Genomic DNA, 16,643 nt, shown 5'->3' with positions numbered 1-16,643 from the left:
AACAACAGCGACAGCAACAACAACAACAGCAACAACAACAACAACAGCAGCAACACTGTTGATGACAGAAAATTAGGAAAAGAGAAAAAAATGTGCCAAACAAATTTTGCCAATCAAAAAAACAACAGCAACAACAATAAACAATACAACAGTACTAAAACAACAAACAACAACAAAAACAACAACAAAAACATCAGTAGCAACAAGAACAACAACGCTAACAACAATCAGTCTGATATAGAACGTAGCATTGACAGAAGCAGTGCATGTAACACTGATGAAAATATCACCGACACAAGTTGCAACAACAACAGCAGCAGCAACAAAAACAAAAACATCATCAACAACATTGAGAAGATTAATAATGATACTGACACTTACAAAAACATTGCTGATAACCTCAACAACATCAATGAAAATATCAACAACAACAACAACAAAGACATCAGTAAAGAAAATCTCGAAACAACACCATCCACAACAATTGATAACACTATTGAAATAAGAACGACAAATGAAATTTTTATTAATGCCACAATCCAACAACAACAACAACACCAACAAAATCAACAAAAACTTCCAGAACATTCTAAAGATGTAACAACCAACAAAAACAAACGGGAAGCTAAACCGGAAGCGGAAACTGAATGTAAAATCCCGCGTAAAATGATGAAATTTAAAAATTATAAATCAGATGAAAAGCTACAAGTTGATAATGACAACAACATCTGCGTTAATGAAGCCCCCCAGCCAAGAGCTGACATCAACGCCAATGAAGGCCACAACTCTTATTACATCAACAGCGTAAACTACAACACAGAAGTCAGTAACAACATCATTGATGAAAACAACAACACTGACATCTCTGAAAACAACATTAAAGTTGATAACAACAACAACAACGGAGATAATGCCGTCAATTCAACAAAGTCTGACGAAGTTGAAACAACAACAATAACAACAACAACAGCAGTTTCTCCGGGACGCGACGACAACAACGACGTTGATGACATCATTAGAAATGTCGTCAAGAACACCACTGTTGACGACAACAACAATTACTACAACAACATTAACAACAACAACAACATTAACAACAACGACAATATGAACATTGACACCGACAAGAATGGGAGTACGGTCGATAAAAATGCTGATAGTTTAAGTAAGAATCCGTTGGCAAGTGCAGCTGTCGTAACTGAAGACCAGCAACTGTTGCAGCAACATCTCCAGCAACAAAAAAATAATACACTGCAACATGCCAACTATAACCAGCAACAAACGCAGCTACAGCAGCAGCAACAACAAACGCAGCAGCAGTTGCTGCAACAACGACAACAACAGCAGCCGCAAACGGAGTCATACTTCGCGGATCTTTATAACACTGTAACTTCATCTAATGTTGAAACAACCTACCCATCTACAACTGCAACATCAGCTAATAATTATTACTACATAAACAACAGCAACAACAACAACGGTCTCAGCAACAACAACGGTCTCAGCAACAACAACGGTCTCAGCAACAACAACGGTCTCAGCAACAACAACGGTCTCAGCAACAACAACGGCCTCAGCAACAACATTTTCGGCAGCAGCAACAACGACGACGACGAACACGTTGATTCAGACAGCCAGGCTCCCAGAACAAGCTGCGGATTTTTAGAAAATATTGCACAGCTAGACATGCAAAAACTTCAGCAACAGCAGCAACAACTTTTTCAACAGCTGTTGCAATTTTCTCAGCAGCAGCAACATCAACACAGCATGATGGATGAGAGTAACTCAGACCAACAACAGCAGCAACAAGACCAACAACAACAAGAGCAACAACATTATCTCATAGAACAACCGCAGTTTTACAATCAGCAACAAAATTTTCAACAACCCCATCAAATCGTTTATCACCAGCTGCAACAAATGCAACATTATTCAAACAGCAACAACAACTTGCTTTCATCAGAAAAACAACAGCAACAAAACAACAACACTGAAAATAGTTATGAAGAGCTCAGGCCGATAAATCCTCTGCAGTTCTGCCAACAATTTGACAACTCTCCAACAATTCAACAACAATTTCTGCAACAACAGCAGCAGCAACAGATACTATTAGAGCAATATTTTCAACAACAACAACAACTGATCGAAGCATCCATCAGCAACCCTCAGAACATACCCCTCCAACAAATACCCCACAACGACATTCAACAACAGCAACTTAACAAGGACCAACCATTTTTAGAAGACCTTTACCAGCAACAGAAACAATTTCAACAGCAACACGATGAGCAATCGTCTCAACAACAGCAAAATCAGCCGAACGAACTGTTAAATCATCAAAAAACTTTACAGCAGCAACATCAGCAGACAAAACAGACAGACCAAGAGACACCGCAAAAACAACAACCGCAACAACTAACACTGCAACAACAACAAAACCTACAATCGAATTCTTTATTAAGCAGCTATTCAACACTGCTGAACAACGCAGCCTCAGGGATGTCTCCCATGCCAACAATCGCCATTCCAGGCAACTTGATAATCAACAAAAACAAAGACAACAGCAACAACAACAATGACGACGACGACGACAACAACAATGCCGGGTCTGGAAAGGATTCAAAAGTACATTTTTATGCTTTTAACTTGTTAAAAATGTTTGTTGCTTCAAAATTTAATTTATAAAATCGCACTCACACCTTCCAGTTCTCATACACAGACCCCCGCCGCCACTGTTCACACATACGAACACACACGCCCGCACACGCACGCACACACAAACAAACACCGTAATACGATACTCAGGTTAAGCGTCCAATGAACGCCTTCATGGTCTGGTCGCGCGTGGAACGCCGAAAGATCTCCCAAGCAAACCCGACCATGCACAACTCGGACATCAGCAAGAGGCTGGGCAGCGAGTGGAAAGCCATGCCCGAAACTCAAAAGAAACACTACATTGAGGAGGCTAAGAGGTTGAGATCCGTGCACATGACGGAACACCCGGGCTACAAATACAAGCCAAGAAGGAGGCGCAACGCAGTGACGGGAGGTGGGAACACCGTGGTCAACATACCCGCCAGCCTCCTAAGTAGCGTCAAGATACCGGGCCTTCTAGCAAACGCTGTTAACGCTACGATGAACGCGGCAGTCGGAGATCCGAGCGCAATTTTGCAAGTTATGGATCACTTCCGGTTCCGTTTGTGGTTCCCAAAGTTTCAGCTTCCTCTAATTTGAGTCAGTCAGCCGTTATTGGAACCTCCCTGACTGCATTTTTCAACCAACACAATGCCGAAGCTAAAAATAACAACAACAATAACAACGGGATTTCCGCAAACAACAACAACAACAACGGTAGCAAAAGCAGCAGCTTGCAGAACGCTTCGAACAATGCCAGCTTGAATAGCGCAGTTCCCGCTTTCCAGTTTCCAGTTGCTAACAGCATGTATCAGACGGGAGATAAATCCTCTGCTAATGACGTCAGAATGAACAACAACATCAGCACCAACAACATCAACAACAACAACATCAGCACCAACAACAACAACAACAACAACATCAACAACAACATCTTCAACAACAACATCAGCAACACTATAAGCCACAACATCAACAACCTCAACAACAGCATCAACAGCACGAACATCCTTGCCGCCAACATAAGCAGTCTCGAGCAGCAGCAGCAACAAATTTACAACAAACTGATACAACAAATGACCAGTCAACACCAACTTCAGCCACAGGACTGCTTCGAACGTGACGACGACGAAGATGATTCGCCGAGGGCCTCCTATTCATCTCAGGACCAGAATTCATTCTTGCTCAACCACAACCAGCTCCAACAACTTCAGCAGCAGCAACAGCAGCTGCGCCAACAGCTAGAGCAGTACGTTCAACAGCAACAACAACAATTGCTACCAAGGTCAATCGAAGACATCAACTCTACAGAAAACATGTCACTATCGAAGGGGGACGATAACCAAGACCAGCAAGCAGCTTATTTCAGATCCCCAGGAAACTTTCCTTACCTATTCCTCCAATCGGACAAAGTAGGTCGAGTCGACCCAATTAGAGATAACTTAACCGACCCACAAAACGACAACTTAGAGGACGACAATAACATGATCGGTAGCTCCCATCACCAGCAACAACTCTTCAACGAATTCATACAGCAGCAGTTGCAGCAACAGTTGCAGCAGCAGCAGCAAAAAATCTACCAGCTGATTGATAAACCTGTGGACGATGACTTGCGGAGCCTTGCCCCGCACCCCTCCATGCTTCACTTTCCTCCAAACGACAACCAGCTCGGAGACAAGACGCTCCCCAGCAACCTCCTGCAACAATTTCAGCAACAGCAACAACAAAACATCAACGACTTCCTCTTCACACCACAACAGCTCTTCAACTCTCCATTCCTCGATCAACACACAGCCAACAGTTTGATGCTAGCCGCGGCCAACAACAACAACAACGTAGCCGAAAACGCCAGTGGTAGTGGCATCAGTGGCGGCGACATTGGCGGCATTGTTAATGATAATCATTGTGGGGGTGGTAATAATAATATAGGAGATGGTGAGGTTTTTGGGGGGTACGTTGAACGGGCCGCTGCCAGAAATGGGGCCATCAATTACTCACTCAATAAAACTTGATGGTGGAAATTTTTGTTACGAATTATCATTCTCTGTACTATCAGTTGCTATTTTCGTTATTATTATTATCATTATTATTAATATTATTTATTATTATTATGATTAATATCATTCGTTTTTATTATTTGTTATTATCATTATTTTTATCATATTGTTGATTGATAATAATTGATTGTTATTTGTATAGAATTCCCACAATTTTTTTGCCTTGTTTTCGCTTTCCATACCATACCATACCATCATTTTGTTTCATTATTTCGACACTTTTTTCATATTTCTCACAAAAAGTTGTTAATAGTAATAATAATAATAATAATAATAATAATAATGATAATGATAATGATAATGATGATGATAATGATAATGATACTGATTCAATAATAATAATAATAATAATAATAATGATAATATTAGAGAAATAGTCATGATTAAAATAAAATTAAAATGAAATAAAATTAAAATAAAATAATATTAATAATAAAGTAATAATAATAATGTCAATTTGCCTTTTCAAGCAGTCCAGTCGCTAAATTTCAGTTTAGTCTGAAGACTCTCCTCTCTCTCCCCTATTGATAAAATTTTACACGGAAGCAAAAGCGGAAATGACGTCACAAGTACGTCATGTTATGACGTCACGCATGAGATCGTATCGGATTTTATACTAATTATAAACTTTACTTAATTGTTAATTGTTTTTATTTTATTTTTAATTTACTTTCATGTAAATTTTTTTAAATTGTTATCGACATGACCAGATTTCAGCTGTGCATATAATCATGACATATTGTACATATGACCATATACATTTATATATATATATATATATATATATATATATATATATATATATATGTGTGTGTGTGTGTGTGTGTGTGTGTGTATGTGTGTGTGTGTGTATACACTTTAAGGAATGAATGAATAGTTGAGTAAATGGGTAAATAAATGAATAAATGAATGAATGAATGAATGAATGAAAGAACGAACGAAAGAATAAATGAATGAACGAATGAATAAACAAATGAACATTTAAATAAATGAGAATGAATAAATGAATGAATGAACAAATGAATGAATGAATTAAAGAAAGAAAGAACGAACGAACGAACGAATGAATGAATGAATGAATGAACGAAAGAACGAACGAACGAAAGAACGAACGAACGAAAGAACGAACGAACGAACGAATTAATGAATGAAAGAAAGAACGAATGAATGAATAAATGATTGGCCTTCAACAAAGCGCCTTACTTGTTATTACGTAATAATATGATGACGAGCGACAATATAAGCCATAGAGTAGTCTATTATAGTAACAGTTCTAATATTTTTAATAATAATAATAATAATATTGTTTAATTCATTTTGTACATAATTATTTTCAGGCCTTAAAAGATTATTTTTGTTTTTTTTTATTTCATTTTTCTCTTGACAAGTTAATCATCCTTTACTCATGTCATCATCTTCATCATCATCTTCATCGTCGTCATCATCATCATCGTCATTTTAACAAGCTTGGTTACTGGACTCGATGAAATTTTATTTTGCTTGATGTGCTAAAGTTTAAGAGCGAACTCAGAATGTCGCCACTGTTGGTTTGTTGTTTAACGAGAAATAAAATCTTTTCAACAAATTTGTAATGAAAAAGAAGGAAAAAATTCACACGGCGGCACACACACAATCACATACAAACACAATCACATATAAACATTTGTATTCATACATACAATACATAATGATTTTCCAATGCGTATGCATCACATACAAATATTTGTATTTATACATACAATTGTATTTATTTATCAATTGTATTTATACAATACATAGTTATTACACATGCGTACACATACATCACATACAAACATTTGTATTTATGCATACAATACATAATTATATCCAATTCGTATACATCATATACAAACATTTGTATCTATACATACAATAGGTACGCTGTATTAATTTCAATAATCGTCGATTTTATTGTGCATTTTTCGGTATAGGAAGTCGATTATCGTAAAGTGTCGGAGCTTGTACGATGATGCCAAAAGTACCGACAACACAGGCGGCTGTGAACATCCAGAGAAATAACCGATCCAGCACCATTGCTACAAACTGCCAGTCTTGTTTTTTCTGTTGATTAGTTGGTTGGATGGTTTGTTGGTTGGATGGTTGGTTGGTTGGTTGGCTGATTGGTTGGTTGGCTGATTGGTTGGTTGGCTGATTGGTTGGTTGTTGGCTGATTGGTTTTTTGGTTAGTTGGTTGATTGGTTGGTTGGCAGATTAGTTGATTGATTGATTTATTTATTTACTCATCATTATTTCCATCATCGTCGTCGTCATCATCATCACCTTCATCGTCACAATCAGAAACGAACTTTAGAAGCGTTTAAAAATTTTCAATTTCATCTTGCGAAGACAAAAGAATTTCCTCAAAGTGTCACCAGACTCTACAAAGGCACAGTACAAACCCACCCATCATCATCATCATCACCCTCATCATTATCATCTTCATCAACAACATCATCACCACAATCATCATCATCATCGTCGTCATCATCGTCATCATAACCTTATTAAATTCTTCCTGCTGTTTGAGGTGATCGGCTATGAAGTTGACTCCGATGACCGCCTGCATGACAACGGGCGGGAGGTCAGAGGTCACTCTTCTGACGTCATCATCACCGTCATTTTCACCTGTAGAATTATGATGATGACGCTAACGATGACGATGACGACGCTGATGGTTATGAAGTTATGGTGAAATAAATCATGAGGGCAAAGTTCAAATTAGGACAACGTTATTGCCCCACATACACACACACACACACACAGGAAAAAGTAAAAATAATGACGTATAAGACTCATTAAAAATGCCGAAGTGATTACTACATTACTATATTTCAACTCTTACAAAGTGTTAAAGATCGGGTTTTGTGGGGGTCGATGGTCGCCAATGTCCTGAAAGGTAAGACGCGAGAAAGAAGATTTGATATGCTTGGCATATCATCTGCCCACGTATATATTGACATACAGTCACGAATAGAGAGGCGAAATTTTGTGGTTTGTGGAGTAAAGGTGTGGAATGATCTTGCGCCGACTTTGCTTCATCGCAATTTGTTGTTTTCTCATTTTAAAAAGGCAGTTGAAGACATTCATTTTTCAGCGATAGGTTCGAAATAGATGGAGAGTGCCTGTGAGAACTATTTAATGGGCGCTATATAAATTATCTAATAATAATAATTACCGTGTGGCCTAAATAACCAGCACCGATTGTACACTTTCTCCACCACTTCAGAATAAAATTTTTTTATTAGGGTGGCAAATTTTAATTTGATTTATTATTATTATCATCATTTACTATTATTATCGTTATTATAATAATAATAATTATTATTATTTTAAACTATCATTAATTAATTTTATTTGGTCTGACCCTATTCATGGAAGTTTAATTAACTCCGTAGTATCGTCATCTTACGCAATTTACTGTGATAGGAACACGATTTGAACATAACTTAATGCTGATTCTATTTCTCTTTTTGCCCATTTAAAATGTATGGCGAGCATTGTAGAATATCTATGATATATAATTTACATTATAATTTTTATTACTTTATCTTTTCATTTACAATGTATGTTTAAAAATGGAATTAAAAGGATGTTCTCATTATCATGGCCGCATACCCACCTATATAGCTGCATGATCTATAATGCGTGGGCATGTTGTGATGAAGATGATGACGACGATGAAGTTGCTGCTGCAGCTGATGATGCTGATGATGATGGAAATATTTATCCTGATGACGATCCGGATAATGATGAAAGTCTGGATTGTGATGATGATGATGATAGTTGTGGCCACAACTCTCATCGTCAAGGGTGCGACATTTTTTCAAATTTCTGATGCTTCTGATTGGCGAGAGGTCGTCGTCCCATGACTCAGTCCCCCGACCAATAGGAGATTGAAGAAACGGGGCTTGCGATCTGATTGGTCTCTGTTTTCTTAGGTTAATTTTAAAGTTTTGTTTATGTTTTATTTTTGTTTCTTGTATATGTTTTGGTGATTTTATCGTCCTTTTCAATAATTTGTGTCACTGGGTTGATCGGACATGAAAAAAATAAAGATTGAATGAAAAGTTTTACAAATTATCATGGCGATTTGACTAATTCAGAGTGAGAGAGGTAGAAGATTGAAAAGAGAGGAAGAAAAAAGAGAAGAAGAAACAAAAAGAAAAGTACAAAAAAAAATCAGGAAGAGAATTTTAAAAAAAAATCATAAAGTTTATAGCCAACCTTTCCTTATTAACCACGTGAATGAAAGCAACGTCAGTAGCTGCATCATCGTCATCATCATCTTCGGCTGCAGCAGCTGCTCGACCAGCTGATGTGTACAGCTTAGCCGTTTTACCGGCGGCAGTGGCCGTTGTTGCTGCTGCTGCTGCTGATGATGATGATGGTGGTTGGACATTATAATCGTAATCGTCATCATCGCCAACAATCTCCATTCCTTGGCATGTCTGCATTGACATTCTAGAAGCGTACGATCCTTGATGGTGATGATGGTGGTGGTGATGGTGGTGATTATGATGGTGGTGATGATGATGATGGTGGTGATGATTATGATGGCAGTGATGATGATGACGATAGTGATGGTGATGATGATGGTGGTGATGATTATGATGATGATGGATGGTGGTGGTGGTGGTTATGATGAAGATAACAGTGGGTGATAGTAATTATCGCATCATTGGTGAACTTCATTGGTTGATACGCTAATAGTTTTTTACTTACTGGCTGGTAAAGTTTGTTCGTTCATTCATTCGTTCACTCGTTTATTCATTCATCTGTTCATTAACTAATTAATCGACTCATTCACTCATTTACTTACTTCATCAGTTAACTAATTAATTCACTCACACACAAACACACACACAGACACGCAAACACACACAGACAAAGACACACACACAGACACGCAAACACACACAGACACGCAAACACACACAGACATAGACACACACACAGACACGCAAACACACACAGACATAGACACACACACAGACACGCAAACACACACAGACATAGACACACACACAGACACGCAAACACACACACACACTCACCAAGCCCATCCTTGCAAGACCTCGGCCTCCTCATGAACAACAACTTCGGCAGGACGTTGAGGAAAAGTTCCTGTATCCATGGCGACATCACGTGAGTTGATGGCGACCGGAAGTGTACATTCAAAACAAAGACGGTCACAATTATAGAGCACGTGACCAGCACCATGGTGAACAACAAATACTTCCCAATCAGCGGAATGGCCAGGGAGGTGGGCGGGTTGATCTCGGCAACGAGTAGCAAGAAAATATTCAAAGAATTCAAAATAGTTATCCCCATCGTGATTTTTTCCCCGGAATTAGCGGGAATGTAAAAAACCAGGAGCGTGACGGAGCAGATGGCCACGCATGGAAGAATGAGGTTGACGGTGTGGAAGAGGGTCTTGCGTCGGATCGTGATGCTGAATTTGATGTCTGGATAGGGCTCGGAGCAGCACGGATAATACTTGCAGTACTTCTTCGCGGGAACTGCCAGCAGGTCCCATTCCGTGCTTTTGTAGTAGTCAGCCAAGTCGATTCCTTGCGAAAGGACAAATGAATGGGTTGATATAAAACACAATTTTAAACGTTTATGCGTGAAAACTTGTTGAGACTTTAAAATTTCATACGATCAGGAAATGAAAAACTCCCAAAGTTGTGAAAAAAAATTATTCATAGCCATCCATTAGACAATAAATATTATCGGTTGCAAAAAGCAAACATTAAATCTATCTCTCTCTCTCTTTCTCTTTCTCTCTCTCTCTTTCTCTTTCTCTCTCTCTTTCTCTCTCTCTCTCTCTTTCTCCTCTCTCTCTCTCTCTCTTTCTCCTCTCTTTCTCTCTCTTTCTCTCACACACACACGCACACGCAAGCACGCAAACAAACCATCCGCTATAGTTTCAAACTCCATGGCTCCGTCCCGAAGAGAGATGTGTTTGATATCGACCGAGAAACCGTCATAGGACCAGGAACCGATCTTTAGGGTACATTTCTGCTCGTCGAACGGGAAGAACTCGACGTCGATGGGGCAGAGGCTTTTGTAGATGGCGGGTGGCTTCCAGACAACCGTGCCGTTGTGGTGTATTGTTGCCTTCGTCATCAGTTTTACAGTAAAATTTCCATCGGCGCTTGAGAGATTTGTGAAAAATAGTTGAAGGGGAGGTTGTGAGTACGTTCGCATTAAAAATGAATAATATTTCTGACGAATTTATGCGATTTTTATGATTAAATTTTAATAAATTAAAAGCTAATAATATAGAATTGGGTAGTGCAATTGCTGACATCTTTTGAAACATTTTTGGAAATATTTAATTTGATCAAAATTGAAAGAAACGAATGAAAGCTGTGTGGTAACACATCTCACCAACAATCTGACAATAATTATTCACTCAATCAAACTTAATCAATCAATTAATTAATGAACAATTGATTAATCAACCAGATCAACCAGCAAACAAATTCAACCAATCAACTAACCAACCACTTCAATCGATTAACCAGTTTAACCAACCGACCAGCCAACCAGTTCAATCAATCAACCAGCCAACCAGTTCAACTAACCAACCAGTTCAACCAGATCAACTAACCAACCGGTTCAACCAATCAATCAACCAGCCAACCTGTTATAAAGAACGATGTCAGGTAGCCATATTTCGTCAGATGGAACATACAGCCTCTCAACGTTTCCGTAGCTGGCAGGGTTCCATGACAGTTTCGTATCTGACCATTTCTAAAATATAATTACATACCACGATGGCATGTGCACGCACACACGCAACATCACACACACACATATACTCACATACACACACACACACATTGGATGTGATATGCGAGGATTTGAATCTGATTACTACAACAGAAGTAGCAGACACCTTAGCCACTACACTATCATGACACCGATTATATATTTTTTAAAAATTATTTTAAAAAATGATAGATGGTCACGAACCTGTTCTAGCCAGACGTTTGTGGTCATTATCTGGTTCTTCTCGTCCTTATTTGTTTCATCATGGTCATTTTATTAAAAAAAAAAATAGTTTATAATTTTTTAAAAATCGTTCAAATAAATAAATAAACTGTGAAATATCCCTGAAAATTGTTTTAAAATACGAAAAATAACATTCCATTCAAAATATTTTAGATTTTAATCATACTCTAGACAACTGCATACACACAAATATAGATACACACACAAAATGTATGTATACACACACACACACACACACACACACACACACACACACACATACAGACACTCACACATACACACAATCACACATACACACAAACACATACACAGACAAAATATACAAACCACATCAATAATTTGTGTCAATCTCAATCCAATCCTAACGATAAGTGTATCAGAGCTGTTACTGACTGGCCTGATAAGTTTGTTATAACCTTTTTTCAACAAGTCCTCGTACAACCTTCTGGCATCTGGACTGCATGCGACTGACTTCACCTTCGTCATTAGTGTCGCTGTTATCATTACTGTTATTAGTAGTAGAGTTGTTGCTTGGTTAAATCGGGTTGAGGTGTGTCTTTTGTTGAGGCTGTTGTTGTTGTTGTTGGTGGTGTTGGTAGTTTTGATGGTTTTGCTGGTAATGCGGTTTTTTCCATGTGTGTTTTTAGTGTTGTTAGTGAATTTGTCGTTGTGAAAATTGTTATTATCGCTTCTTTTGTTTTTGTGGTTGTTGTTGTTGTTTTTCATGTTTTGTTGTTGTTTGTTGTGGGTTATTTTTCTACTAAACGTAGTTGCGTTTGTTTGTTTTTTGTTGGTTCGATAAGCTCACGTGGTTGTCTTTAGTGTTGTTGTTGTTGTTGTTGTGGTTGTTGTTTGAGGTTTTGCACGGCGTTTTTAGTGACGGTATCGACTTGTTTGATGTCATAGTCACGACCTCAGAGAAGAGGCTAAAATTGTTGTTGGTGTTGTTTCAACTGCTGTTGTTGTTGATGTTGTTGCAGCTTACTTTAAGATATGAGAATAACATAGAATAATGATTTTATTTTTTCAATTTCTGATTTAATTCGTTAATATTTGTTGTAAATTTGCACGGCATATTTGTTGTTGTTGCTCGTTGTTGCTGTCACAAACGTTAACGTAATGACATTTCATTGTTGTTATTAACGTTGCTATAGTTCAATTTTTTGTTTTTAATGTTGTCACTTGACGTTGCTATAGTTCAATTTTTTACTAAAATAATCAACCGGACAATTCAATCAAAGATTTTGAAAAATTCACCACACAAACGTCAGATTGTATGTTCATCTTGGTATTGTAAACTTTTGCATATATGTTTGTATATAATGTATGTTTGTATAATATATGTATTTAGTTGTATATAAGTTTGTACATATGTTGTACACTCTATCCTATATTTGTATATAGGTTCTGAAATATGTTTGTATATACATGTGTATAACAAGTTGGTGTTTTTACTTGTATAAAAATGTGTATATACGTTTGTATGACAAGCTTGTATATTTGTTTGTATGGCAAGTTTGTATATTTGTTTGTATGACAAGTTTGTATATATGATTGTACACACAGCTGATGCAAGCAGCTGACCATAGATGACCGTGAGTATGCTGTTGCTGGTGACTGCGTTGTGGGCGCATGTATATGTATCTGTGTGTGTGTGTGTGTTTGTGTGTGTGAATGTGTGTGTGAATGTGTGTGCTGTGTAGGTTATAATTGCATATACGCACACACCATACAGTAATAATTATTCTTTGCTAGTATGAAGATGGATATAAAAATTATCGGTTCTTTGTAAACATTGCCACCTGTACTAGATGGATAAGCGATAAAACGGTGCAATTTAACCACAAAAATTAAAAGGAAATAAAGTAAAAAAACCATTTGTTTTTGTTCTGTTTATTTTTTGTTCTTTCTTGTCTATGTTATCAATTTAGATATTAAATAAATTTAATAAAACAACACATCATAACCCTGGATACACCCATCAGCAAGTTGGCAGTGATGATGACGACGATGATGATGTTGGTGATGATGATGATGATGACGACGATGAAGATAATGATGCTGGTGATGCTGATTGCCATTAATTAAATTTATTTCCATATAATAAAGTTTTAAACAAACTTTAATTAAAATAATAATAATAAAATACCAAAAATAAGATAATAATAATAATAAACAATATTACAATAGTAATAATGATGAACGACCTCCCTCTTCCCCCCTATGAGGCCCTCCCTCCCTATGAAGCCCCACCACCTTGGATTCCCCCACAACAAGTTAGCAGTGATGACGATGATGATGAAGATGAGGATTATTGGGAATTATTATGAATTATTATTATTACAAATTACTATTATTATTATTATTAATTGAAGATGATTATTATGAATTATTCTTATTACAAGTTATTATTATCATAAATTATTATTATTAATTAATATTATTATTATTATTAGAGAAAAGGTAACCCAAGTTACGACGCTGACATCAGGCTGTTTCTGCCGAGAAGAATTTTACTGAAGAGAAGGATGATTACCGACACCGTTATTATTATTTTTTGTAATTATTATTATTATCATTATTATTATTATTTTAATTTAATTTTATTTTAATCATGACTATTCATCTATTAATTAATTAATTATTGACTTTACGCATTTGATGAAAATAAAAGATCTGTTCCCTAATTTATAATAATTACTCTGGTCGTACTCTCTCAATTCAAATGATGAGCTTCATAGATTAATACTTTATTTATTGCATTTGACCTTTTTATTTAATTTTATTATTTTTTTTTATTTGTACTGCCATTTCTATTGATTTTATTGCTGAATAAAAGATTGTTTCCATCATCATCATTATTATTATTACTATTTTTATTATTACTAACGCCAAAATAATAAGAATGATTGAACCCCAATTGGACAATTAAACCAGCCCCTCTAAAATGTACTCACTGGCATTTTAGATTAATAGGATTTTATAATTATTTCATTTTTGTTATTTGGTATTTGGAGTTAGAAAATAAAATGATGTTCTCATCATCATTATTATTATTATTATTATTATAATTATTATTATTATTATTATTATTGATATTATTATGGATTTTATTTCTTTTCGCGTCAGCCAGTTAGGTTTTAACGTCCGTGGTGGAGAGCACAATATTCCTGGCATGTTCATCACAAACGTTTGTTAATATAGTAATAATAATAAAAAAATAATTATTATTTTTCCTATTACTACCTTAATAATAATGATGATTATAATTTGTTTTGTTCGTTTGTTCGTTCGTTCGTTTGTGTTTGTTTGTTTGAACGTTTTATTAGGCTTGTAGTTACGTCAATATAAATTATAGCCAATAATAATATTACTCTTATAGTTATTATTGTTATTATTAATTGTAATAATATTACTTATTATTATTACAATATAAATATTGTATAATAATAATTATAATTAATATTATTATTATTATTGTTATTATTACTACAAGGTTAGTTCGAATTCAGAAGCGGATAGGCTGGGAGTCAGGGAGGGTGATCAAATAATTGAAGTGAACGGCGTGAACTTTGAGAACATTGAACATACAGAGGTCATTTGGTTGTTCGTTTGTTTCTTTAGTTCGTTCGTTCGTTTGTTTGTCTGCTTTCTTGCTTGCTTTATATATGGTTATTACTTGTAACAATGATGAAACTGACCATCATGATCAGGCGGTAAGAATTCTGAAGGGTACATTGGAAGTAGACATGATTCTGAAGTATTTTCCATACTGTTAGTCATATGGGATGATTAGTTTTCATTCATTTGTTCTATTGTTCATTCGTTCGTTCGTTTGTTCGTTTATTCGTTCATTTGTTCGTTTATTTATTCATTCATTCGTCCATTGATTCACTCACTCTTTCATATATCTGGTCATTTGTTGAATCATATGTGCATGCAAACATTCATTCATACTCTAAATCATTCTTTTATTAATGCACTGATTCATTCATTTATTCATTCATCCATTCATTCAATCAAGAGCCAAACATTTAATTTCTCACCGACTAATCGTAAAATATAGCAATCGATTATTTACGAATAAAAGATAATTATAAATAAAAGATAATTATAAATAAAAGATAATTATAAATAAAAGATAATTATAGATAAAATATAATTATAAATAAAAGATAATTATATTTATAAATAATTACATTTCTTCATTCAATTAATCTCAGTGTGTCGAAAAGCCGTTGCAAAAAAGCCAGTGAACGAGCAAAACAGTGCCTTCCAACGTTAATTATTATTACTGATTCTAAAATAAAATATTATTTCACCTGATAATTATACATAATATTTATATAAATATTTGTTTATTTATTTATTTGTTTATTTATTTATTTATTTCCGGATAAGAAAACGAAAGTATGTTATAACTTTCAAATCATTGTTATGTGGTATTCTGATGTATTCAATCATAGTTTAATGTTGTCAATCAAAAGATAAATATGGAAAAATTATATCTCAATTTCTCTTTCTTTCTCTCTCCATTTCTCTCTCTCTCTCTCTCTCTCTCTCTATATATATATATATATATATATATATATATAAAACGGGTTGTAAAATTTAACAAAAATTGCGTAAAAAGTAAATGGGAGTTTGAAATAAAAAATATAGAGGTTCTTTAGATTTAACCAAAACCTTGACGAAAACATTCATTGTGATGGGGAACTTAAACTTTGGCAATCCCTCTGAATTAGCCATTTTTAAGCATCACAAAGAAACACCCTGAAACTGCCGGAACCACAGCTTTCATCAACTGTTAAAAAATTTTAAAACAGTTTAGCAAGGCAACTTGTAAGCGCAAAGTGTAGGCTGTTTGACAAATTTCATAATGAAATATCGCGAAACAAGTAACAAAGGATG

At 35.7% G+C, this 16,643-nt stretch overlaps 3 protein-coding genes across 3 annotated transcripts; 2 read left to right on the top strand and 1 right to left on the bottom strand.

Moving 5' to 3' along the window:
- Positions 1–2,802: 2,802 nt before the first annotated feature.
- Positions 2,803–3,030, top strand: HELRODRAFT_153194 (hypothetical protein; the record flags this gene model as incomplete). Its single annotated transcript, XM_009030718.1, has 1 exon — positions 2,803–3,030. A coding segment is annotated over one exon (228 nt), but the record flags the coding sequence as incomplete, so codon positions are not given.
- A 3,590-nt stretch (positions 3,031–6,620) lies between these two features.
- On the bottom strand, positions 6,621–12,218 carry HELRODRAFT_69301 (hypothetical protein; the record flags this gene model as incomplete). Its single annotated transcript, XM_009030558.1, has 8 exons — positions 6,621–6,773; positions 7,213–7,337; positions 8,506–8,645; positions 9,745–10,282; positions 10,628–10,869; positions 11,362–11,471; positions 11,694–11,738; positions 12,060–12,218. The coding sequence occupies 8 exons, from the start codon at positions 12,216–12,218 to the stop codon at positions 6,621–6,623; spliced, it is 1,512 nt and encodes a 503-aa protein (XP_009028806.1).
- A 1,712-nt stretch (positions 12,219–13,930) lies between these two features.
- Positions 13,931–16,017, top strand: HELRODRAFT_164735 (hypothetical protein; the record flags this gene model as incomplete). Its single annotated transcript, XM_009030717.1, has 5 exons — positions 13,931–14,008; positions 14,189–14,275; positions 15,229–15,327; positions 15,446–15,506; positions 15,956–16,017. The coding sequence occupies 5 exons, from the start codon at positions 13,931–13,933 to the stop codon at positions 16,015–16,017; spliced, it is 387 nt and encodes a 128-aa protein (XP_009028965.1).
- Positions 16,018–16,643: the final 626 nt, after the last annotated feature.

This window comes from Helobdella robusta, assembly GCF_000326865.2.
Source record: "Helobdella robusta unplaced genomic scaffold HELROscaffold_7, whole genome shotgun sequence".
In the NCBI taxonomy this organism is placed as follows: domain Eukaryota; kingdom Metazoa; phylum Annelida; class Clitellata; order Rhynchobdellida; family Glossiphoniidae; genus Helobdella; species Helobdella robusta.
This window is presented reverse-complemented; position numbering and strand designations above follow the sequence as displayed.